General features: G+C 42.7%; 3 protein-coding genes across 16 annotated transcripts in view; 2 read left to right on the top strand and 1 right to left on the bottom strand.

Moving 5' to 3' along the window:
• MYLK3 (myosin light chain kinase 3) overlaps positions 1-1684 on the top strand; it is an 80398-nt gene extending 78714 nt beyond the window's left edge. For all 7 annotated transcript variants that reach the window (XM_017953320.3, XM_021931924.2, XM_017953322.3 and 4 more), the window contains one exon: positions 1259-1684. In XM_017953320.3, coding sequence (XP_017808809.1) covers positions 1259-1318 — 60 coding nt within the window. In that variant the 3' untranslated portion in view covers positions 1319-1684. The remainder of the gene's footprint in view (positions 1-1258) is intronic.
• A 7446-nt stretch (positions 1685-9130) lies between these two features.
• ORC6 (origin recognition complex subunit 6) lies at positions 9131-18963 on the bottom strand. 4 transcript variants are annotated; one of them, XM_009196363.3, is made up of 7 exons: positions 18856-18963; positions 16426-16555; positions 14724-14887; positions 14090-14179; positions 12434-12546; positions 11949-12017; positions 9131-9951 (listed from the first exon to the last, which is right to left on the bottom strand). In XM_009196363.3, the coding sequence occupies exons 2-7, from the start codon at positions 16471-16473 to the stop codon at positions 9824-9826; spliced, it is 612 nt and encodes a 203-aa protein (XP_009194627.1). In that variant the 5' UTR covers positions 16474-16555; positions 18856-18963; the 3' UTR covers positions 9131-9823. The 4 variants fall into 4 exon arrangements, with proteins under 4 accessions (XP_009194627.1, XP_003916876.1, XP_017808807.1 ...); XM_003916827.5 differs by lacking the exon at positions 18856-18963 and adding an exon at positions 17785-17929; XM_017953318.3 differs by lacking the exon at positions 18856-18963 and adding an exon at positions 16931-17729.
• The window catches only part of VPS35 (VPS35 retromer complex component), a 30651-nt gene continuing 24964 nt past the window's right edge, over positions 18116-23802 (top strand). For 2 of the 5 annotated variants that reach the window (XM_031658267.1, XM_031658269.1), the window contains exon 1: positions 19076-19192. In XM_031658267.1, coding sequence (XP_031514127.1) covers positions 19103-19192 — 90 coding nt within the window. In that variant the 5' untranslated portion in view covers positions 19076-19102. Of the gene's footprint in view, positions 18224-18326; positions 18429-19075; positions 19245-23802 lie in introns of those variants that run through there. The other 3 variants (XM_031658271.1, XM_031658268.1, XM_031658270.1) reach the window with 3 other exon arrangements.

Raw genomic sequence — 23802 nt, forward strand, 5'->3', positions numbered from 1 at the left:
TAGGTGGGAATTGAACAATGAGATCACTTGGACACAGGAAGGGGATCGTCACACACCAGGTCCTATTGTGGGGGGAGGGGGAGGGATAGCATTAGGAGATATACCTAATGTAAATGACAAGTTAATGGGTGCAGCACACCAACATGGCACGTGTATACATATGTAACAAACCTGCACGTTGTGCACATGTACCCTAGATATTAAAGTATAGTTAAAAAAAAAAAAAAGCAATTGTAATCCAGGGAAGTGGCTTCCAACAATTTAATATAGACTTAGATCCTCACTGGGGATCCAAAAGCACGAACAAAACCCTTTATGTATGGAGCCAGTACACAAGAATACCTATACGTGTACACACATACCGGGAAAGACACACACACACACACAACAAAAATTTGACTCAGGCATGGTGACCTACACCTATAGTCCCAGCTATTCGGGAGGCTGAGTGGGGAGGATCACTTGAATTCAGGAGTTTGAGGCTGCAGTGAGCCATGATCTCGCCAGTGTACTCCAGCCTGGGTGACAGAGTGAGACTCCCATCTCTGTTTTTAAAAAAATCACAATATTTTCTCTAACAGAGTATGATGTATTCTGATATTTTCTATTCTGTGCCACTTGGCTTTATTTTTTAAATGCTGTTCACAACCCACCAATTTGATTTCATGACCCATTGCTTGGTTGTGAATCACAATTTGAAAAACACTGTTCTATCAAAGCACGATGTAGGCTGATAAAAAATAAAAATAAGACACTGTTCTAGGGTGCTCCATTTTTAAAATGTGAAAAGGGCAGGATAAGCCTGGGTAACATAGTGGAGACATATCTCTACAAACAAGACAGAAATTAGCTGGGCGTGGTGGCGCTTGCCTGTAGTCCCAGCTACTTGGGAGGCTGAGGTGGGAGGATCGCTTGAACCCAGGAGGTGGAGGTTGCAGTGAGTCAAGATCATGCCACTGCACTCCAGCCTGGGCAACAGAGCCAGACCCCATCCCCACCCCCACCCCCCCCAAAAAAAAAGAAAAAAAAGGGGTAGGATGATATATCTTCCCACTTCATATTTACTCCCAACATGCCCCTGAAAGTCATATGATTATTCTATAATTATTTTAGAAACTTGTTTTTCCTTTAAGTGATCAGATTTAAACCAACCCCAGCAGCTGGGATTGGTTTTATGGTTCCTTTTATTGTTTCTTCATAAAGCAACTGGTCTGAAATATATGCTTTTTCTTTTCTTTTATTCTCTCTTTGCCTCAAGAAACATTTCTATGTGGTGACTGCTGCCAACAGGTTAAGGAAATTTCCGACTTCTCCCTAACCTTCAACTCTGCTGCTCCAGTGGGTCCAGAAATTACTGAGGCCAGTGGTGAAGTGAAGAGATGACTCGAAAATTTAAATAATTTGGCTTTTTGGTATTACTGATTCCACTTATTTTGTAAAAATGGTTATGGCTGCTGCCTTCCTTGTGGGTGAAAAGTGGCTGTAAAGAAGCTTCCTAAGAACGTTTTTTTCTGCCTTGTAAGATCACTACGTGTGAAATGCTCTGCGTACCTTTCAAATATACCTACTTTTGGTGGTAAGTGTAGGGATGCTTTAGGTAGGTACTTTGCATATGTCGAATTTAAATTCTAAACTCACACTGATTAAATAACTCAGTAGACTACTTTGCAGGCGCCATGTTATTCGTATTATCTCCTCCAGTACAAAGAATTCCTAGAATTTTGATTTGCTCAGGTATGAGCTGACATTTTATTGTACTACCCCATTCTTGTGTCAAGCCATGTGGATTTAGGACAGTGATCTTCAAACTTGCTTTAACTTATGCTCCCTCTTGAGAATCAGCATCACTTGAAATGTCAAAATATGTCAACTCTCATAGCCAAATCGGAGCAGTGATCATTTTGAATGTGCTTTTTAAATCTCCACACACCTGCACCTCTCTGGTAATTCTGCCCTGTCCTAACCCCTCTTAGTTACAAATTTCTGGTCTTGTAAGTCTGGAAGCTGATAGGCCATTTATGAAAGAGATAAGAATGTAATGAGGTTCAGCTTTCTGAGAAAACACAGAAATGATACATCCTGAGACATCAAGGAGAGCGGCTCTTCTGCTGCCTCAGGCTGTAGCACGCTCGATGTTGTCACTCTACACGTACACTTCCCATATACATGTACAGTTGACCCTTGAACAGGGTTTGAACTGCACGGTCGACTTATACGTGGATTTTCTTCTGCCTTTGCCACCCTTGGGACAGCAACACCATGCTCTCCTCTTCATCCCACTCTGCAGCTTACTCAACAGGAAGATGACGAAGATGAACACCTTTATGATGATTCACTTTCACTTAATGAATAGTAAATATATGTTCTCCTCCTTATGATTTTAATAACTTTTCTCTAGCTTACTTTATTGTAAGAATACAGTATATAAGCCGGGTGCGGTGGCTCATACCCATAATCCCAGCACTTTGGGAGGCTGAGGCAGGCAGATCACTTGAGGTCAGGAGTTCGAGACCAGCCTGGCCAACACAGTGAAACCCCATCTCTACTAAAAATACAAAAGTTAGTGGGGCGTGGTGGCAGATGCCTATAATGTTGGCTACTCCGGAGGCTGAGGCAGGAGAATTGCTTGGACCCGGGAGGTGGAGTTTGCAGTGAGCCACAATTGTACCACTGCACTCCAGCCTGGGCAACAGAGCAAGACTCCATCTCAAAAAAAAAAAAAAAAAAAAAAAGACAGTATATGTATATATACACACACATGTACATGTGTATGTATGGGTGTTAATTGACTGTTTATATGATTGATAGGGCTTCCAGTCAACAGTAGGCTATTAGTAGTTAAGTTTTTGGGGAGAGAAAAGTTATACCCAGATTTTCAACTGCAAGGGGGTAGGGCACTCCTAACCCTCACATTGTTCAAGGGTCCACTGTACATTTAAACACTTTTCTGTATGCATTAGAGTAGCCCTGTGATCCCTTCACTGAAATCACACTGTTCTCAACATGGCAAGCAACTAACACTTTTTTTTTTTTTTTGAGACAGGGTCTCACTGTGTTGCCCAGGCTGGAGTGCGGTGGTGTGATCTTGGCTCACTGCAGCCTCTGCCTCCTGGGCTTAGGCGATCACGAGTAGCTGGGACTATAGGTGTCCACTGCTACACCCAGCTAATTTTTGTATTTTTAGTGGAGACAGGGTTTTGCCATGTTGCACAACCTGGTCTTGAGGTCAAGCCATCCACCTGCCCCAGCCTCCCAAAGTGCTGGGATTATAGGTGTGAGCCACCACACCCAGCTTCAACTAACACATTTACAAACTTGTACATATGTATATTTAGATACTTTACCAACTTGCAAAATGGTTAAAAGGAGTACTTTGTTATTTAAAAATACACAATCTTTTAAATTTCCTTACTTCTACATGATTTTTGTGCTATTCCCATTTTTTTTCTCGGGTGAGCAGCTTTAGTTTTTTATTTTATTTTTTTGAGAGAGTCTTCCTCTGTCACCTAGGCCGGAGTGCACTGGTATGTTCTTGGCTCACTGCAACCTCTGCCTCCCGGGTTCAAGTGATCTTGTGCCTCAGCCTTCCAAGTAGCTGGGATTACAGGCATGTGCTGCCACGCCCAGCTAATTTTGGTTTTGTTTGTTTTTTTTTTTTTGAGATGGAGTCTCGCTCTGTCTCCCAGGCTGGAGTGCAGTGGCCAGATCTCAGCTCACTGCAAGCTCCGCCTCCCGGGTTCACGCCATTCTCCTGCCTCAGCCTCCCGAGTAGCTGGGACTACAGGCGCCTGCCACCTCGTCCGGCTAGTTTTTTGTATTTTTTTAGTAGAGATGGGGTTTCACCATGTTAGCCAGGATGGTCTCGATCTCCTGACCTCGTGATCTGCCCGTCTCGGCCTCCCAAAGTGCTGGGATTACAGGCTTGAGCCACCGCGCCCGGCCCTAATTTTCGTATTTTTAGTAGAGATGGGGTTTTGCCATGTTGGCCAGGCTGGTCTTGAACTCCTGACCTCAGGTGATCCACCTGTCTTGGCCTCCCAAAGAGCTGGGAATATAGGCGTGAGCCACTGTGCTTAGCCTCAGGTGAGCAGCTTTAGTCAATGTTGTGAATTTTAGATTTTAATTAGACATGCAACAGTTTCACCACCTTTCAGGATTTTTGTCCCAAAACAGAGGCTCTTCTTTTTTGATGGAGAGGTAGGCAGGTGGAGAGGTTATCCTGCTGCTGCAGTTCTCAGGTTGTTAAGTTTCCTCTGGAAGGCTAACCCTTGTTGGGAACAGTTTCAGTACCAGCAAGTCTAGGCCTGCTCCAAGTTGGTCAGCTGAAGAATGAACATCAGAAGACACAGCTGCTGGAAGTTGTCCTTTGATGAGACAGTGACAGTGATTTGGTAAAATGTCTTATTTTTCAAATGTCAGTTATCTTTCCTTAAAGGTTTTTTGAGGGCAGCCTCCAGAAGGAGCTAGAGAGTGTATTTTGTAGTTCTACTGTGGTTCATACCCTCCTTTGGACTTAAGATTCTGGAGAATGCTATGAATCATCTCCCCAGAAAAAGGTAGTTAATTACCATATCTACAGCAGCACTGCCCAACAAAAATATAGTACAGGCTATACACATAATTAAAACATTTCTAGTAGCTTCTCTAACAAAACTCATTGAAAATCAATTTTAATAATTTATATGTTAGTGTATCAAAAATATTTCAATACATAATCAAGATAAAATTGAGATATTTTACCAGCTACTAGGGAGGCTAGGGCCAGAGAATCGCTTGAACCCAGGAGGTGGAGGTTGCAGTGAGCCAAGATTACGCCATTGAACTCCAGCCTGGGTAATAAGAGCAAAACTCTGTCTCAAAAAAAAGAGATTTTTATTCTTTTTCTCATACTAAGTCTCCAAAATCTGGTATACTTTACACTTAAAAACACATGTCAAGGCTGGGCATGGTGGCTCACATCTGTAATCCCAGCACTTTGGGAGGCCAAGGTGGGCAGATTGCTTGAGGCCAGGAGTTTGAGACCAGCCTGGCCAACATGGTAAAACCCTATCTCTAAAAATACAAAAATTAGCTGGGCATGGTAGTGCATACCTGCAATCCCAGCTACTTGGGAGGCTAAGGCACAAGAATCACTTAAACAGGAGGCAGGGGTTGCAGTGAGCTGAGATCACACCACTGCACTCCAGCCTGGGTGGCAGAGCAAAACTTTGTCCCCACCCCCCACCCCACACACACCCAAAATCCTGTCAATTCAGATGCTAGGTTTTCATCAGACGTACTTAATCTGTATTTAGATTTCTTAAAACTTACTGTGGAAAAACGTATTTACATACTCAAGTTGTTTGAAACATAACTCACAGTTTTCCAATAACTGAAGTATCCACTTTTACATGTATTAAAATCAAATAAAATTAGAAATTCAGTTCTGCAGTTGCACTAGCCACATTTTAAGTGTTTAATAGCCACATGTGGTTAGTGGCATTTATATTGGACAGGGCAGATCTAGAAAGAATCCTGTATCTATCAATTTTAATTTTTTTCCCTTTATGCTGTTATTCCTTACCTAGAGAAACAATTTCCCTCCAAAGTTCCTTTGAGGGGTCTGTTTAGGCCAGGCCCACACAAGTGAGCTATGTGGATTTTAGCATCCCTGATTTGAAATTTGAGGTTTTATGAAGCTTGAGTTTTTCTGGATTTTAGTACTTTGCTAGTATGTACTTAGCTCAAATATTTAATTGCAACTGTGTTGGGTCAACTATTTCTAATGGGACTTTTCCATGTGCATGTACAGTCACTGGAAACTGCTGGGCAGAGAAACTCTAAAAGGTAGTTGGGGCCCCCCCTTTTCACCTGTCAGATTGGTGAAGAATTGGTGAGGGTGTGGGGAAAATGGCATTCTCCCACTTTTGATGGATATGTATCCAAATAAAAGTTATGCCCATGCTTTCATCCAGCAATTTTATTTCTAGAAATTTATCCCTCTGTACTTGAACAATTGTATAGAGATTTATGCAAAATGATGTTTACTATAGCACAGTTGCTAATGGCCCAGTAGAAACAACCAACACATGCCTATTAGTTTGGTTTTAGTTAAATGAATTTTGCCACATCCATATAGTGGAATACCTCACAGCTGTTATAGATAGATCTAGATATACTGAAAGCCATTTTTTCTTAAAAAAATTATAGAATGTATATATGGTATCATCCCATTTGTGAAGAGACATATGCTTATATGTGCATTAAAAAATTGTAGGATATACAAGAAACTTAACAGTGGAATGTGAAAAGTGGGTGATTGGAAGAGGTGGAATTCCACTTTTCATTTATCTTTCTGAACCTTTTGAATCTTTTTTTTTTTTTTTTTTTTTTTTTTTTTACAATAAGCACGTATTCCTTTTTTTTTTTTCCAAGATGGAGTCTTGCTCTGTTGCCAGGCTGGAGTGCAGTGGCGCAATCTCAGCTCACTGCAACATCCGCCTCCTGAGTTCAAGCGATTTTCCTGCCTCAGTCTCCCGAGTAGCTGGGTCTATAGGCATGCGCCACCACGCCCAGCTAATTTTTGTATTTTTAGTAGAGACAGGCTTTCACCATGCTGGCCAGGATGGTCTTGATCTCTTGACCTCGTGATCTGCCCACCTCGGCCTCCCAAAGTGCTAGGATTACAGGTGTGAGCCACTGTGCCTGGCCCGCATGTATTACTTTTATAATTAAAAATTCACAACTCAATGTCAAGTGTGAACCTTGTGTTGACCCTGATTTGAACAAACAATAAAAAGATATTTTTGAGACATTTAGATTATGAATTTCACATTTGATGATAGAGTTACTATTAATTTTGTGAGGTGTGATATTGGCAATGTGGTTAAATGACTTCAGAGAAAAAGGAAGGTATAGTTAAGCAAGTATGACAACATCTAATAATTTGGGTCTAGGTGATGTGTATGGGTTTCATTATACTGTCCTCTTTACTGTTGTATGTATTTGAAAACATGACAAAAAAACCTTTTAAATCAGTTAAACCATGAAGAACTGTTAAAGAAGTGAGCTTCCAAAAAGTGTTTATAACAGTACTGAAACACATGAATTCACTAACTAGTAAGCATCTGTATTAGTCAGGGTTCTCTAGATGGACAGGAGATATATATATACACACATATGTGTATATACATATATATATATGTATATACATATATATGTATATAAAGGGGAGTTTATTAAGTATTAACTTACATGATCACAAGGTCCCACAATAGGCTGTCTGCAAGCTGAGGAGCAAGGAGAGCCAGTCCGAGTTCCAAAACTGAGGAACTTGAAGTCTGATGTTCGAAGGCAGGAAGCATCCAGCATAGGACAAAGATGTAGGATGGGAGCTAGAAATCTAAATCTTGGCACCAAATAACAAATTACATAGCTTCTGTTTTTTTGAGATAGTCTCGTCTGTCACCCAGCCTGGAGTGCTGTGGCACGATCTTGGCTCACTGCAACCTCCACCTCCCGGGTTCAAGCAATTCTTGTGCCTCACCCTCCTGCATAGCTAGGACTACAGGCACGAGCCACCACACCTGGCTAATTTTTTGTATTTTTAGTAGAGACAGGGTTTCGCCATATTGCCCAGGATGGTCTTGAACGCCTGAGCTCAGGCAATCTTGCCTGCCTCAGCCTCCCAAAGTGCACTTCACAAATACAATAACTTTAATCCTCACAAGGCAGGTATTTCTACTTTAGCTATTGTTATTCTTTTTTTTTTTTTAAGCGATGGGGTCTCCCTATATTGCCCAGGCTGGAGTGCAGTGGCTATTCACAGGTGTGATCATAGCATACTACAGACTTAAACTCTTTGGCTCAAGTGATCCTCCTGCCTTGGCCCCTGAGTAGCTGTGACTCTAGGTGCACACCACTGTGCCCAGCTTTTCTATTTTATAAATAGGAAAACTTAGGCTCAGTAAGATTTTGGGCTTTTGTTAGGGGAGAAGTAGCAGAGCCAGAATTTAAACCCAAGTGTGTGTGATTCCAAAGCTCATGTTTATTCCCCAATACCACAGGCCTTGCCAGACATGCTTATGTTGGGATCATTTGATTGTGGTATTTCTTTAGCCTTAGTCTGCTAAAGTTCTAAAACTAAAAAGGGTAGGGGGGAAAAAAGAGACACCACCTTTAGTCATTCTAGATCTATGTAGCAGGTATTCATTACTTGTAGCAGAAAAAAGGCAACCATTATTATTACTGATGCCATTCTAAGTAGATTTTAAACATTTGGATGTAATCCCTTTATCATGGAAATATTTAATTATATCATATATTCTTAATTTTAGTTAAAATCATGTCTGGCATGATGCCTTTAGCAACTTCTTACCATCCATGAAACGGTCCTCTTCCATAGTCTTAAAACAAGTAGTATTTACTAAGTTTACATTTTTCAATATGTAGACATTAAAAAAGAAAAACTTGATTTTTTTTTTTTTTGAGACGGAGTCTCGCTCTGCCGCCCAGGCTGGAGTGCAGTGGCCGGATCTCAGCTCACTGCAAGCTCCGCCTCCCGGGTTCACGCCATTCTCCGGCCTCAGCCTCCCGAGTAGCTGGGACTACAGGCGCTGCCACCTCGCCCGGCTATTTTTTGTATTTCTTAGTAGAGACGGGGTTTCACCGGGTTAGCCAGGATGGTCTCGATCTCCTGACCTCGTGATCCGCCCATCTCGGCCTCCCAAAGTGCTGGGATTACAGGCTTGAGCCACCGCGCCCGGCCAAAACTTGATTTTTTAAAAAGGTGCTAATGTTTAATTCATTATGAGACCTCCATATGTGAGATTCTTTCTCTATTCTAATATTTTCTAAATGCTTACTCATAGCAGGTACTGTGCTAAATGCTTTATATGTATTGGCTCAGAAACTCCTCCATATTATCTATGAGGTGGTACCATTTCTATTCCTACTTTATAGATGAGGCATAAAAAGTTAATTAATTTGCTAAAGGTTTCACAGGTGATAAGTGGCTGAGCAGGGTTTTAAAGTCTGATCTGAGTTTGTGGTCTGGTGGGCAGTGTGGCTCAGTGGACAGGAACCTGATAGAGGAGACATAGCTTTGAATGTAAGAAGGATTCCCCCAAACTGATGACAAGTACAACTTGAATGCATATACAAATAACATTTATTAAGTTAGGCTGTACAATAAATACCTCGCACAAAACCTGAAGTAAAAATCTGTAAGATGTCTTTCAGACTGAATTTTATATTCTGAATAAGACAAGGGACTGCCATTTATTTAAAACAAAGCAAAATGACTCCAATTCCATTTATTTATTTATTTATTTTGAGTTAAGTCTCGCTCTGTCATCCAGGCTAGAGTGTGGTGGTGCGATCTCGGCTCACTGCAAACCTCCGCCTCCCAGGTTCAAGTGATGCTCCTGTCTCAGCCTACTGAGGAGCTGGGATTACAGGCATGTACCACCATACCTGGCTACTTTTTATATTTTTAGTAGAGACGGGATTTCACCACGTTGGCCAGGTTGGTCTCGAGCTCCACCCACCTTGGCCTCCCAAAGTGCTGGGATTACAGGCATGAGCCACTGCACCCGGCCTCCAATTCCATTTTGTAGGAGAGCGCATGAGGCTATACCAATCAGGCACTGTGGCTGGTCTAATGCCCACACCAGGGACCAGCCCACTGCCCAGACTTAGCCTCCGGGTAGGCTGCTTTGCTATTAAGGCAATAGTCTTAGGATCCTTGTTATAAAAGTTTAAACAAAATCCCAAAGCTCTCAAGTCTTCCTGGAGGTGGCAATGTACTATCAGTTTGGAATGCATACCAGTCTGGAAGCTGAAATTACTCTGCTGTAGCCTTTTGAGCATTGGCAGCATTTTCCAAAATTTTTCTTTTCCATTCTTCATAATCCTGTGTCAGATCTTCATCTTTCTGTGGTTTATGTGGCATCTCCTCTACCTTCTTCATTTCTGACAGAAAATCATCAAAAGCAATTTCAAAATTCTTATGCTTAGAAATGAAATTTTAAAAAAAGGTAAACCTGTTTAAATTGTCTAAAATAGAAAAGAAGACACTGAAATGAAGTGGAGAAACAGCAGTTATCACTTTTTTTGAGATGGGGTCTTGTAATGTTGCTCAGGCTGCACTCAAACTCCTAGGTTCAAATGATCCTCCCACCTCCACCTCCTGAGTAACTGGGACCATGGCTGGGACTATAGGCTCACACTACCACACCTAGCTTAGCTATCACTTTTTCTCTCCCTTACACTCCAAGCATTCCAAGACATCTAACAATAGCTAACGTCTATCAAGCACTTAACTGGTGCTTGAGAGGCACTGAACCAAGTACTTTAAATGGCATTATTTCCTTTAACCCCCTACTACACTCCATAATAGGCGATAATACTAATCACATTTTATAGATCAGGAAACTGAGGCTCACAGAAATTACAGACTTTCTTAGAATCCCATAGCCAGTGGCAGGGCATAATGGCTCATGCCTGCAATCCTAGCACTTTGGGAGGCGAAGGGGGCCGATCACTTGAGCCCAGGAGTTCAAGACCAGCCTGGACAACATACTTGAGATCCCATCTCTACCAAAAATACAAAAATTAGCCAGTTGTGGTAGCACATGCCTGTAGTCCGAGCTATGCAGGAGGGTGAGGTGGGAGGATGGTTTGAGCTCAGGAGGCGGAGGCTGCAGTGAGCTGAGACCGTGCCACTGCACTCTAGCATGGGTGAGAGAACCAGGCCATGCCTCAAAAAAAAAAAAAAAACCAAAAAACAAACAGACAAAAAATCACATAGCTGGTAGGTGATATTAAAACAGTAATGCGCCGGGCGCGGTGGCTCACGCCTGTAATCCCAGCACTTTGGGAGGCCAAGGCGGGCGGATCACGAGGTCAGGAGATTGAGACCATCCTGGCTAACACAGTGAAACCTCGTCTCTACTGAAAAACACAAAAAATTGGCCGGGCGCGGTGGCTCAAGCCTGTAATCCCAGCACTTTGGGAGGCCGAGACGGGCAGATCACGAGGTCAGGAGATCGAGACCATCCTGGCTAACACGGTGAAACCCCGTCTCTATTAAGAAATACAAAAAACTAGCCGGGCGAGGTGGCGGGCACCTGTAGTCCCAGCTACTCGGGAGGCTGAGACAGGAGAATGGCGTGAACCCGGGAGGCGGAGCTTGCAGTGAGCTGAGATCCGGCCACTGCACTCCAGCCTGGGTGACAGAGCGAGACTCCGTCTCAAAAAAAAAAAAAAAAAAGAAAAAAGAAAAAAGAAAAACACAAAAAATTAGCCGGGCGTGGTGGCGGGCGCCTGTAGTCCCGGCTACTCGAGAGGCTGAGGCAGGAGAATGGCGTGAACCCGGAAGGCGGAGCTTGCAGTGAGCCGAGATCGCACCACTGCACTCCAGCCTGCGCGACAGAGCGAGACTCCGTCTCAAAAAAACAATAATGCAGCCATTTGCCTGAGATTGTCTTTGTAGCTAAAGCTCTTATAAGCAACCTGGAACTTAACTTGGAAACTTTTTTTTTTTTTTTTTGGTGGGGGGAAAAGAACCTCTGAAAGACAAAAACAATCCCCAGCCAATCACAACCAACCAACCAGCTGACTGGCTGTACAACTAGAGACTTCCCATCAGACCATGCCCAGGTAAGACAAATACCTAGCTGTAGCTGCCCAGGCTGGTCTCGCACTCTTGGGCTCAAGCAATCCTCCCGCCTCAGCCTCCCAAAGTGCTGGGATTACAGGAATAAGCCACTGTGCCAGACCAGACATATTCTTAATTACCCAATACTGATGTTACTTCCATTATTGATTGCTTGGAAAACTGGTCTTATCAAATGATTCACAGTCAGAATTTACTTAAAACTGGACTCCTGTCAGGCAACCTGCTAGAGCAGCAGTAGGCTGTTCACTGCATAAAATGTCAATGTCAGTACCGTGTTAGTAAAACTTACCCTTGGCTGGGGCTTCAACCACTATCTTCTTTTTCTTCCGTGGTGGAGCAGCTAAATCTCCAGGTTCTCCTTTAAGAAGTGTTATCAAGGTTAATTTTTCTCCTGTCCTCAATTTCAGTATTTGGGCATGTTTCGGATCACAAATAAAATTAGACACCTTAACTAATCAAGTATGAGAAGGAGAAGACAAATGATCTTAGACTTCTCTTTTCTTTGGCTTCTCTTGTCAGACTTGAGAATCATTTCTATCCTGGCTTACGTATCTACAGGCTGGTATTTAACATGGGAACATGTTAATAAAGAATCTATTTTCCAGGCATAGATTCATGGAGTCATAGGTTAGAAACATCAATAAAAACATACCTGGTCCGCATGTAATACAGAATTTAGGAAGCAGCCAGTTTACACATTTGAAAATATTTGACTTTTACAAACAAAAGTACTACATTTTCAAATGACACATTCTTGAACTACAGAATACTTACTGTCGATCTGCTGTCCAATCTTCTCTAGTTGTTTACACAGTCGATCAAATATAGCTTTTTTTACACCGGATGTGGCTACCATTTTGTTTTTATCCACTTTCAGCTTTAGAATCCTACAAAACAATTTCATAAGTTGCTTTTCTCAAAACCTGTACAGTTTTCTTCTCTGGGCAACCAGATAATCAACTTATTTTCTTTTTGACCATGCTTTAAGAGCCTCTAGTTTTTTCCTTCATTCCAAACATGTTATTATCTGTGCTAAGTTGTTTAGTTGTTTATTGGACTGAGAGTTAAAATGCACATGGGATCTGTTTTATAACAAAAGGAGTACATAAAAGACATTTGCTGTAGTGTTTCATGACTTTTAGAACTCTTTAGTAAATCTCAGATTAATTTAATGAATGACAATCATAGGACTTTTGAATGTTCCACTCGTTTTAACTCACAGGATATTTATATTTATATTACAGGAATGTAACAACCCCACCCCACCCTGAAAATAAACTCTCCTAGTAACACTCCACAGCAACCACTAATTACAAACACAAAATAAGCTTTTTCTTCAGGATAATAGACCTGTCAAGACCTTTTCTTACTCAGCATAATATGGTTTCAAAAGTAGGGTTGACTAGTCTCACTGTTTTCTACAATAACAGCTACATTCCCTCTTTATATGCACATACTTTTGTTGAATTGAAGAGATGTTTTCTACAAATGCCAATTAATACTCCTAGGTATGTAGCTAATAGAGCCAAGCATACCAAAATTAGTGAGTAGGTAGTGAGAAATCCATTCTTTAAGGGCCAACTACATTTTGTTTTCTAAGGAGTTTTCTGGCAAGATAAAAACAAGACAATTTTAGACAAAGATATCAACTATTACTAATATTTCCAAGGTAACATTTCAGTATACACATAGATAACCCACAATTCTAAGATTCAGATGTGAGAATTTATCACTAAAATATGTTATAAATTCCTTGACGTTGTAGCCAGTGCTTTTTTTTTTTTTTTTTAGAGACAGGGTGTTGCTGTGTTGCCTAGGCTGCAGTGTAGTAGCATGACCACAGTTCACTATAACCAAGAACTCCTAGGCTCCAGTGAGAATTCAGCCTCAGCCTCCTGAGTAGCTGAGAAGCCAGGACTAGAGGCATGCGTTGACACCCAGCTATTTTTTTTTTTTTCTTAAGAGATTCGGGTCTCACTATGTTGTCTAGGCTAGTCTTGAACTCCTTGCCTCAAGCAGTCCTCCTGCCTCCACCTCCCAAAGTGTTGGGATTCCAGGCAGGAGCCACCATGCCTGGCCCAGCCAGTACTTTTAAAAATATACGAGCAGAAAATCACATATGAAGATTGTTTTAATGATATCTCTTTTATAAGAGATATCATCTCTTATAAAAGGCAGGCTGAAATCAGAATTCCCAGCATATGTATACAGCTGCTATTTGGCTGGTGGAATTCTGACCACACTAGTTCCAAGTTGTTAGCTACATTATGGGATAAACTAGGAATATGGTCACTTGGCCAATATTCCTAATATTATTTCTAGGGGAAAATATGCTCTGAATTGATATCAACTAAATTAGAAGTAATCCTTGGGGATGAAAAACCAACTTGTAAATTGGTAACTTTACTGAATGTTTAATAAAATACTTACTTGCATGCTGAAAGCAGTGCAGCAGAAGTGAAAAGTGGCCTGGATAAGTCAAGATCTACTTGCTGTGTCTGGGGAAGACTGGACTCATAGCTAAAGGAGAAGTTATTACAGAATTATCTGTTAGAAAATATTATTTGAAAAGAGACTGAAAGTGCAAACCAGAACTTACCAGCTTTTAAAACGGATGAGATATGTGTGCTGTCACTTAACATGAGTTATTTTTTTAAGACTGAAAATTAACCAGAATAGGACAACGGATAATTTGTATCTATCAGTATAAATTTTCTGGTCGCGCCTCACTCCCCACCCCCCGCCATGAAGTCTTGCTTTGTCATCCAGGCTGGAGTGCAGTGATGCATTCTCGGCTTACTGCAACCTCCACCTCCTGGGTTCAAGCAATTCTCCTGTCACAGCCTCCCGAGTAGCTGGGATTACAGGTGCATGACACCATGCCCAGCTAATTTTTGTATTTTTAGTAGAAATGGGGTTTCATCACGTTGGCCAGGCTGGTCTTGAACTCCTGACCACATGATCCACCCTACTTGGCCTCCCAAAGTGCTGGGATTACAGGTGTGAGCCACCACACCCCGCCTATTGGTATACATTTTCAATTAAGGTTCTTTATGCCCCATACCTTTTTAGTATCTTTGAAGCCATATTCACTGCTTCTGTACAGCTAAACTGTACAGCTAGGTCTCTTATTCCAATATTTGAATTCAGGCCCAGTAAACACTCAAACGATTTAAGACAGCTCTGATACGTCTTCTTGTTCAAACCAGAAAGTTTAATTAAATAAGCCTGTGAAAGGAAACACACATACACAAATCATAAAAACTTTACATTCTATATATTAGTACCCTTAAACACTTGTTTAATAAGCAGTATAACTTTTCAAAGTTAATTTTGTGGCAAACCTTAATACCTAAAGGTTTAGCTTCATTTAGTAAAAAAATTGGTAATTATGTCAGGCTGAGGAAGTACTGCTTTCAAAGAGTTCAAACTATACAAAAGCAGGCAGTCATGCATATGCACAGATGATTTAAAATTATAACACAGGCCGGGCGCGGTGGCTCAAGCCTGTAATCCCAGCACTTTGGGAGGCCGAGACGGGCGGATCACGAGGTCAGGAGATCGAGACCATCCTGGCTAACAGGGTGAAACCCCGTCTCTACTAAAAAATACGAAAAAACTAGCCGGGTGAGGTGGCCGGCGCCTGTAGTCCCAGCTACTCGGGAGGCTGAGGCAGGAGAATGGCGGGAACCCGGGAGGCGGAGCTTGCAGTGAGCCGAGATCGCCCCACTGCACTCCAGCCCGGGCGACAGAGCGAGACTCCGTCTCAAAAAAAAAAAAAATTATAACACAATACTAACATAGTCAAACAGGCAGTAAAAAACCACAGGAAACACATATATGGTTACTTGTGTTTATACAAAGGTGCTAACTGTTATTTATTGGGAAAAGGAAGGAAAGAAGTAGTGGGAGTGGAGTAGGGACGGGATGGGGTGGGGGTGTGTGTGTGTGTGTGTGTGTGTGTGTGTGTGTGTAAGAGGAAAAGGAAAGTAGGAAAAGAAACAGGAGGCTCCACTGTGGGAAACCAGCTCTGTCTGGGAGATTTGAGTAAAGTTTCAATGTAACAATAAGACAGGGTCATGTAAGACAAATAGGAGTTTACCAGAAGAGTACTGCAGGAAAAAACAAGGTATTGCATTTTCAAAGCCACAAATCATTGAAGTGAAGAGTCTGTTAAGTGAATACTGTAGCTTGAGGCCAGGATTCAAGAGAGGCTGGAGGGTTTGATGGTCATCAACAAAGCTTTGTTTTTAATATTACCATTTAATGAGTGTAACATTATGACACAGGTACCGTGTTAACGGTGTTATGTACGTTTAATCCTCCTCACAATAATCCAGCAAAATTGGATTTTATCTTCACTTTATGGATGAGGACACTGGAGGCTAACAGAACTAGCTAGTGTGGAGATTTGATCTCAACACGCAACTCCTCCTGACCCCAAAGCTTGTTCTCTCAAACACTGTGACACTGGAAGAAAAGCACAGGGGTTTGGACGTGCTTTAAAACGAGGGTAATGCTAGCAGCAATGTGGAAGATGGCCTCCAGCCGAGAAAGAGGTGGTCAGGGAAAACAGTGATGAGTAAAGAAAACATGGCAAAATTTTTTTCCAAAGCAAAATGATTCTACGGTATTTCCAGAATAACATACAAGAATAGCCAGACCAATCTAAAACAAGGGATTTTACTGGGGTTTAGTTCAACCAAAAGTTAAAAGAGCTTCACTGTTACACTGGATTATTCAGACATTCGGTGGGACCTACTTACCCTGTCCAAGGGACACTTCATCCAGGAAGCTGCAAGGTCCAGGCACATGACTGCACTGCTGGTCTCCGTGGTACGCGCAGAGAGGCCGACACACTTCAGCCGGGACAGGCGCAAGTACTCCTCTGCTTTCCTGGTTAAAAGGGCAGTGTGTTTGCTACAACTTATTCAGAAGTTTGCTCAACACGTTGGTAAACAATGAATACAGCCTGGTGAGCTTCACGCTAAACCTAACTCCTGTGGCACGTTTATCTGGGGCTGGGAATGAAGGTCATACCTCTGGGGAGAGGAAGACAGAACCAGCACCGACTCCAAACATCACTGTGCTCAAATGCTTTCAGGCAAAAGGAAGTTAAATTTCGACAAAAAAATAACCCTTCTTTCCTCCCTCCATGACTGGAACAAGCATGAACTATCACAGAGGCAGGCAGGTTAGACCAGGGTTCCTCCTTTCCTCCTATTTCCTTTAAATCAGTAGTTCTTAAACTTGATTGTAGGCGAGAATCACCTTGGGGGCTTGTGAAAACAAATTACTGGGTCCCAGGCCGAGTTACTGATCAGTAGGCTTGAGGTGGGACCGAAGAATTTGTATTTCTAACAAGAGACAAGATGATATGGCTGTTGCTGGCCCAGGAACCACATTTTGAGAACCACTGTTCTAAACGACTACCGAGTCTTGCAGGTGTGTCTTTAAATCTTTTAAGTGCTCTATTCCTTGCCTTCCCTCGCCTGACTGCTCCACGTTTTAGCTACAATGGCTTTATTTCGAACCCCGGATCCCGCTTCCCATCTCAAGGCTTTTGCAGGAGCTGTCGTCCCTGCCTGGGCAGCTCTTGCCATATCTTTCCTCGCCTAGCACCTGCCATCAATCCGGCCTCAGCGGGAACAGCGCCCGCTTTTCCGAGTTTTTGTTGTTGTTTTGTTAAAGGCAGCCGCTAGGCCGCGCTCCACCCCACGCCCAGTGGTTCTGGCACACGGCCCGGTTAAGGTCCTCGCCCTTATAGACAACGGAGTCTGCGCCGCGTTGTCGGGTTCTCTGCTGTAAACCCGACTGCAGTAGGCGTTGGCGGAATGAGCGGCAAGTTCTCCCTGGCTCATTTTTCTACCACCGTGCTACCCGCGGACAGGGCTGGCTGTTCCCAGGGACGTTTGCCATCACCGTTTGCTATTGCCCTTCTTGCCATCTCATTCAAGCTTACGGCCGGGAAGTTTCTCTTGAAGTAGGTGTCCTAAACCCCGCGCGGCCCCAGCGCTCCCCGTCACTTCCGCGCCGCCCGACGCCTGGGAAGGGCGCCGGCCTCGCCTGAGGGCCCAGGGCCGCGAGGCGGGAGCCCAGCCCTGGTCTTGCGCGGCCGAACTCACCTCAGCATGTCGGGCTCGGCAAGGCCCAGGCGCCGGGCTAGGCGCCCGATCAGCTCCGACCCCATAGCGCCGGGACTAAAGCGAACAACTCGGGCAAAAGCCGCGGGGCAATGAAACCCGCGCGCAAAGGCTGCACCAGCCAGTGAGAGCCAGGCCCCACCCCCGGCGCATGTGGATTGGTTGGGACAGGACGTTGAGACCGTCCCACAAGCCAATCAGGGTCTTCCTTTTGCGCATGCGCATCACTAGCCCACTCGCCAAGGCAGATATGGTGAATGTGGACTTGTAGGCTTTCCCTCCTTCTATTCCTTTCTTCTTGACAAACTCATCACACACTGCCTTTCCCTCCTGTTGTCTCCTGTCTGCCTCCGGGGGATCCCCACTGCGCTGCACCGACCGCCCACTCTCACACGCTGTGGTGAGATTGGCTGGCGCCCAGGTCCGTCTATCTAGCGTTAAGTGGCCGGGGCCAATAAGCACGCGAGACTTCGGTTCCTAGAAGTAGGCCAATCAATGAGCAGCCTGTAGGGCCCGGGGGTGGGGCTAGAGAGGGCGGGGCTTGGAGGGGCCGCAGCGTCACATGACCGCGGGAGGCTCCGCGCGGGGTGGGTGCTCCTTGCTGCAGGCTCTGGGGAGTCGCCATGGTGAGTGTTGAGGGGGCAGTAGCACCCTAGCCGACCTTCCTTGTAGTCCCTGCTCTCTCCCACCGCCCCGGACCCTAGCGAGTGGAGAAGAGGCCCCAAAGACCGTTCGGGACTAAGACCAGCCCGATTTGGCCTGCGGGATAGGGGACAGGAGGAGAAAGGCCGCGGGCAGGCTGATCCGGGCCGGGGTGGGCGGCGGCTCCTGGCTGCGGCCGTTGCTGAGAGACGGGGCGGCCTCTCTGTGGGGGTGACTTGGCCTGTAGGCTTTGGGGTCCATGAAGGCCTGCGGCCTCCTGTAAGTGGAATCGGCCGCCTGCCCGCCACGAGGGGACCCGTAGTCCAAGGTCTGAGCATCTGGCCCCCTGGGCGCGCGGAGGCCCTCAGATCGGAGTTGGCGCCGGGACCCGCCCAGATGTTGCGTTTCTACCTTTGTGCCTAGTTGTGCTCGGCCGTCCTCACGCCCTCCTGGAGGGGTCGCAGTGGTTCCTTGGCTTTTCTTGGCCTCATACCCGCCTTCGGCTGCAGTGTTTGTCAGCGAGTTCTGGGGACCTGCTTACATGAATTTCCTGGAAGGAATCAGGCTGTCTTCTAATCCTGACGGTCGGAAAGGAGACTGATTGTTTCCTTTAGCATTTGTGCGTTGGGCGCACCTTGGCTCTTTTGTCTCTCCGTTGATGAAATCCAAGTATTTGACTTGCTGGAAGCAGTCCTTCTCCTTAGGGCCCCTCTATGACGGCAGCAAATCGTGGTGTGGCTGTTGGCCGGTAAACTTGAACTTCCTCAAAATATGAATCTTTGTGTCTGGTTCCCACAAAGGCAAGTTGTCACTTGCATTTTATTAGCGTTTGACATAGCCTGCACTGTGCAAATAAATTTTTTGAGTATATACTGTATGTCCGCTTTAATTATCTTACTCACTCTGTGTAGACAGGCTTCTGTAAATCTGTAAGCCTAGAAACAGATTTCACTTTAACTGTCTTAGTGCCGGAAAGGATTAAGTATTTTACAAATACTATTTTCATATAACATTGCCTTACAAGGTGATTTTTGTCTGTTTCTCAGAATATTTGCAATTGGGAATTGAAACAAGACCGGCGCAAAATTTAACTTTAGGATTTGTGTGTTTCCCAGCGTTTATGGATTGACATTTATATTGTTTTGTAATGGAAAACACTTAATTGAGGATGTATTACGCACTCCGATTCTTTGTTGGGTGAACCAGTTGGGAGTAATCAGCCAGACACACAATCTTGTCCTCATGAATTTTACTGGGAAAGGAAACTTGAGTATTCGTTCTTTCACAGTCACTGTCTATAATTTAGGCAGGTCGTTTAGTCTTCTTGGTGTCGCACTTTTGCATCCGAAAGAAAGTGTTGGCCCCTTTGGCCCTTCCAAGCCCTAAACTTCTAGAATCCACTTCAATTCATCAAACATCTTGTGTGCCTTTAGTGTCACGGACTGTGGCACTGGGTTCCAATGTCGAACTTAAGAGGCTACTGTGGGAGATAAGCTTGTAGAACTTAACTGTAATGCAGTGTGTGGATTGCTTTACTAACATTGTCAACTCAGTGCTTTGGGGTCATGGAGGGATAGTTTTGCCTGGGGATTTTGGGAGGAACTACAGGAAGTAACGTGAACTGAGACTATAAAGAGGGTGGACAGAAATTTTCCAGGTGGAAAGAAAAGGTATTGCTAATAGATGAAGCCAGAATGTTCAGTGTGCTCCATCAAAGGATTCTTGGGGATATGTATTGGAAATGAAGTTAGAGCCATTTGGTGTTCAAATTACATTTTGAAGTTCTTATGCCCTCATCATCCTTATTTCTCTCTACTTCAGTTGTCAATGTATGCCCTGTCATTTTAAAAATAGTTCTTTCATTAACATGATATTCTGTATCTTTGTTTGAAGAGATGAGTGTTAATTTGGTTTACGTTGTACTGTCAGATTACATCTACAGCATATGAGCAGGGAGATTGAACCACAATAGGTTTCTGACCTAAGTGGAGATAATTATTTGTATCTAAACTGAATAATAATTGTAGCACTTATTAAATGCTTATTACTAAGTAGTAGGCATCTTTTGAGCTTTGGTTTCATTTGTTCTTCATAACAGTGGTGGGGGTGCTCTCATCTCTGTTTCATAGAAGAGGAAACAAAAGCACATTGTTTGAATGGAGAGTAGTTTTCCAAGTGATCAGTTCATGATGACCTTTGCTTTGCTCTGCACCTTATAACTGTAGTCTTGAGAGGGCTGTTTGTGGGTCTCAAGCTAAAATGGGCCTAATCACAAATGTTAATTTGATCCCCATTCTGTAGGGTTTCCATTTTCTTCTGATCCTTGTAGCTGTGAAGTACAGTCATTTACAAATGGAAAACTACTTTAATGATTGAGGAAACATTGGTTAATTGACTTGTGTTTAATGATAGCGTGTTCATATTATAATGGTTAAGGCTCTATGTGACCCTTCCTAGGAAGGCATCAAGAATAGCCCTTAGAATAGCTGTTGCTAGCATAACTACACTGTTTTATGAGTAATATATAAAAATAGACTGCATTACTATAGCTTTATGTCTTCATTTGTAGCTTACTTTGTAATAAGTCATTCTGTAATCTTCAACATTTTGTATTTACATTTCTATTTTAAGCCCAGTTGAGACAAAATAGAAGAATTTTCCTAAAATTGCATTCCTTTGTTTGTACATCTCTAAATCTTTCTAGTCATTCTATACAAATGTTTTTGTAACTGTTTGTAACCTCTTTGTAGCCACAGTTTCATTTGCTATGCAATAAAAATTATTGTACACAACAGCCAAAAGATGGAAACAACCTACATGTCAATGGATAAACAAAATGTAGTATGTGTGTATATATATAGATAGATATATAATGAAATATTTCGTTTTTAAAAGGAGGGAAATTCTGACACATACTGCAACATGGATGAACATTGAAGATATTATAGTCAGTGAAATAAGTGAGACATAAAAGGAAAAATACTGTGTGATTTCACTTATATGAAGTATATAGAGTAGTCAAACTCAGAGAAAAGAAGGTAGGATTGCCTGGGGGATCGGAATGGGAGTTTAATGGCTACAGTTTCCATTTGCATTTGTAAAGATAAAAAGTTTTAGAGATAGATGGTGGTAACTGTATTAATGTGGATGTACTTAATGCCACCAAACTGCACATTTAAATGTGGTTAAAATGGTAAATTTACGTACATTTTACCACTATAGTAAGTCATTTTTAATTAAAATATCCAGATGTATCATAAAGAAAAATAAAAAAAATTCAGATGTATCACTGTTTATCTCTAAATGGATCAGTTGAACTTAATGAAATCCATTGATTCAAATTATTATTAAATCTATTGCATCCAGAAGTAAGGAGCCAAAATATTCCAAATGATGGCCTGGTTTCACTAAAGTTCAGAGAAGACTAGCCCATGATGAGTAGTAAATTTCATTAAGTCAGAATCTTTAAATGCTGGTGGTCATCCTTGCCTCTGAAACTAGCATTTTATGGTAATAGTTCTGCTGGGATAAATTCATGTTCCCTTTAAGTGAAGTTTAAAAGATACCTAACTTTTTCTTTGAAATTTGTTTAGCCAGGCGCGGTGGCTCAAGCCTGTAATCCCAGCACTTTGGGAGGCTGAGACGGGCGGATCACGAGGTCAGGAGATCGAGACCATCCTGGCTAACACGGTGAAACCCCGTCTCTACTAAAAAATACAGAAAAAGTAGCTGGGCGAGGTGGCGGGCGCCTGTAGTCCCAGCTACTCGGGAGGCTGAGGCTGGAGAATGGCATGAACCCGGGAGGTGGAGCTTGCAGTGAGCTGAGATCCGGCCACTGCACTCCAGCCTGGGCGACAGAGCGAGACTCCGTCTCAAAAAAAAAAAAAAAGAAATTTGTTTGTGCTTCTGAGGAAGAGTGCTTGCAGCAGAGCTCAGTTTACTAGAGTTAGTCATGGGAAAAAAAGGGGAGATGCATGGCATTGCTCATTATTCAGTTAATATTTTTCTCTTTCCAAAATTAGAACAAAATTTTTTATAAAAATTGAAAACCCACGTCTGAACTATGCTAGTTCAGACGTGGGTTTTATGTGACTCACGTTTCTTTGTTAATCTCAAAATGAAATGTTGTTTTACTTTTCTTAGTTAATGAAACAGACTAGATTTTACTTGCAGGTTGATGTGTAAGTCCTTGCCTTCCACCTCTTCAATTCATTGTGTGAGAGGCATTTTGTCTTTAGTCATTGTTTTAAAAAATAAAAGTGAAATGACATAACGTAAAATTAACGATTTTAAAGTGAACAATTTAGTGTGCTCACAATACTGTACAATCACCACCTTTGGTTTTAAAACATTTTCCCCACCCCCAAAAGAAACCCAGTACCCATTAAGCAATTATTCCTCTCAGCCTCCCTCCTGGTAATCAGCAGTCTACTTTCTGTTCCTGTACAGAATATTTCATTTAAGAGGAATCATACAACATATGGCTTTTTGTGTCTAGCTTCTTTCATTAAGCATGATGTTTTCTAGGTTTGTTCATGTAGCAATACTTCATTCCTTTTTATGGTTGAATAATATTCTGTAATTGTATATATGTACCACAATTTGTTTATTCATCCATTAATTATTCAGTCATTTTTTTGTTAAATATCTAAACATTCTAAAACCAGTGTATTCATTTATGCAGTGAACATTTATGGAGCACCCATTATGTGTCAAGCAGTGTGTTGGGTCCCAAGGATGTAAAAATGACCATCATTTATAATGATAATGTGATGCATGCTGTGATGGAGATGTAAACCGTGTTTATATGACTTGAAGAAGTGGTTAATTCTTCTTGGCAGGGAGATTGAATTCATTTTGCAAGCAGACTTTTGCTGATGGGAAAGAGAAGAGTGTCTAGACATATTTTGTCCACTGTAGCTGTAGATCAGTACATTTGAAATGATGTAAGCTATTTGAGGGCAGTGCTCTTTATTGTTTTCTACTGTAAGTCACTAACAATTTCGGCTATTTTATTTCTAGGCTGTTTAGTCTTGTTATATATTGCCAAGGAGGGGCTGGTCAGTGTTCTTGTAAACTAGTTCCTTAGTCTGTCTAAGAATAGACTGAAATGCAGATGATAAGTAGTCTAGGGGAAAAGAGAGGCTTTAGAGACTGGTTTCGGCTATACCTATCACAAGATTTCGATTGGTCAGATGGCTTTGTCTGGGTTTGATTCAGAGTGTGTTAGCAGAACACAGCCATGAACTACCACCGCAAGTTTCTTTGATGTCAGCCTACTACAAGAATGTTGAGTCAGTTTCTGAGAGAGAGGCAATTCTCTGTACACATACTGTTCTCCTTTGTCAGTCTTATTCT

Source organism: Papio anubis, chromosome 18 (assembly GCF_008728515.1).
Source record: "Papio anubis isolate 15944 chromosome 18, Panubis1.0, whole genome shotgun sequence".
NCBI lineage: Eukaryota > Metazoa > Chordata > Mammalia > Primates > Cercopithecidae > Papio > Papio anubis.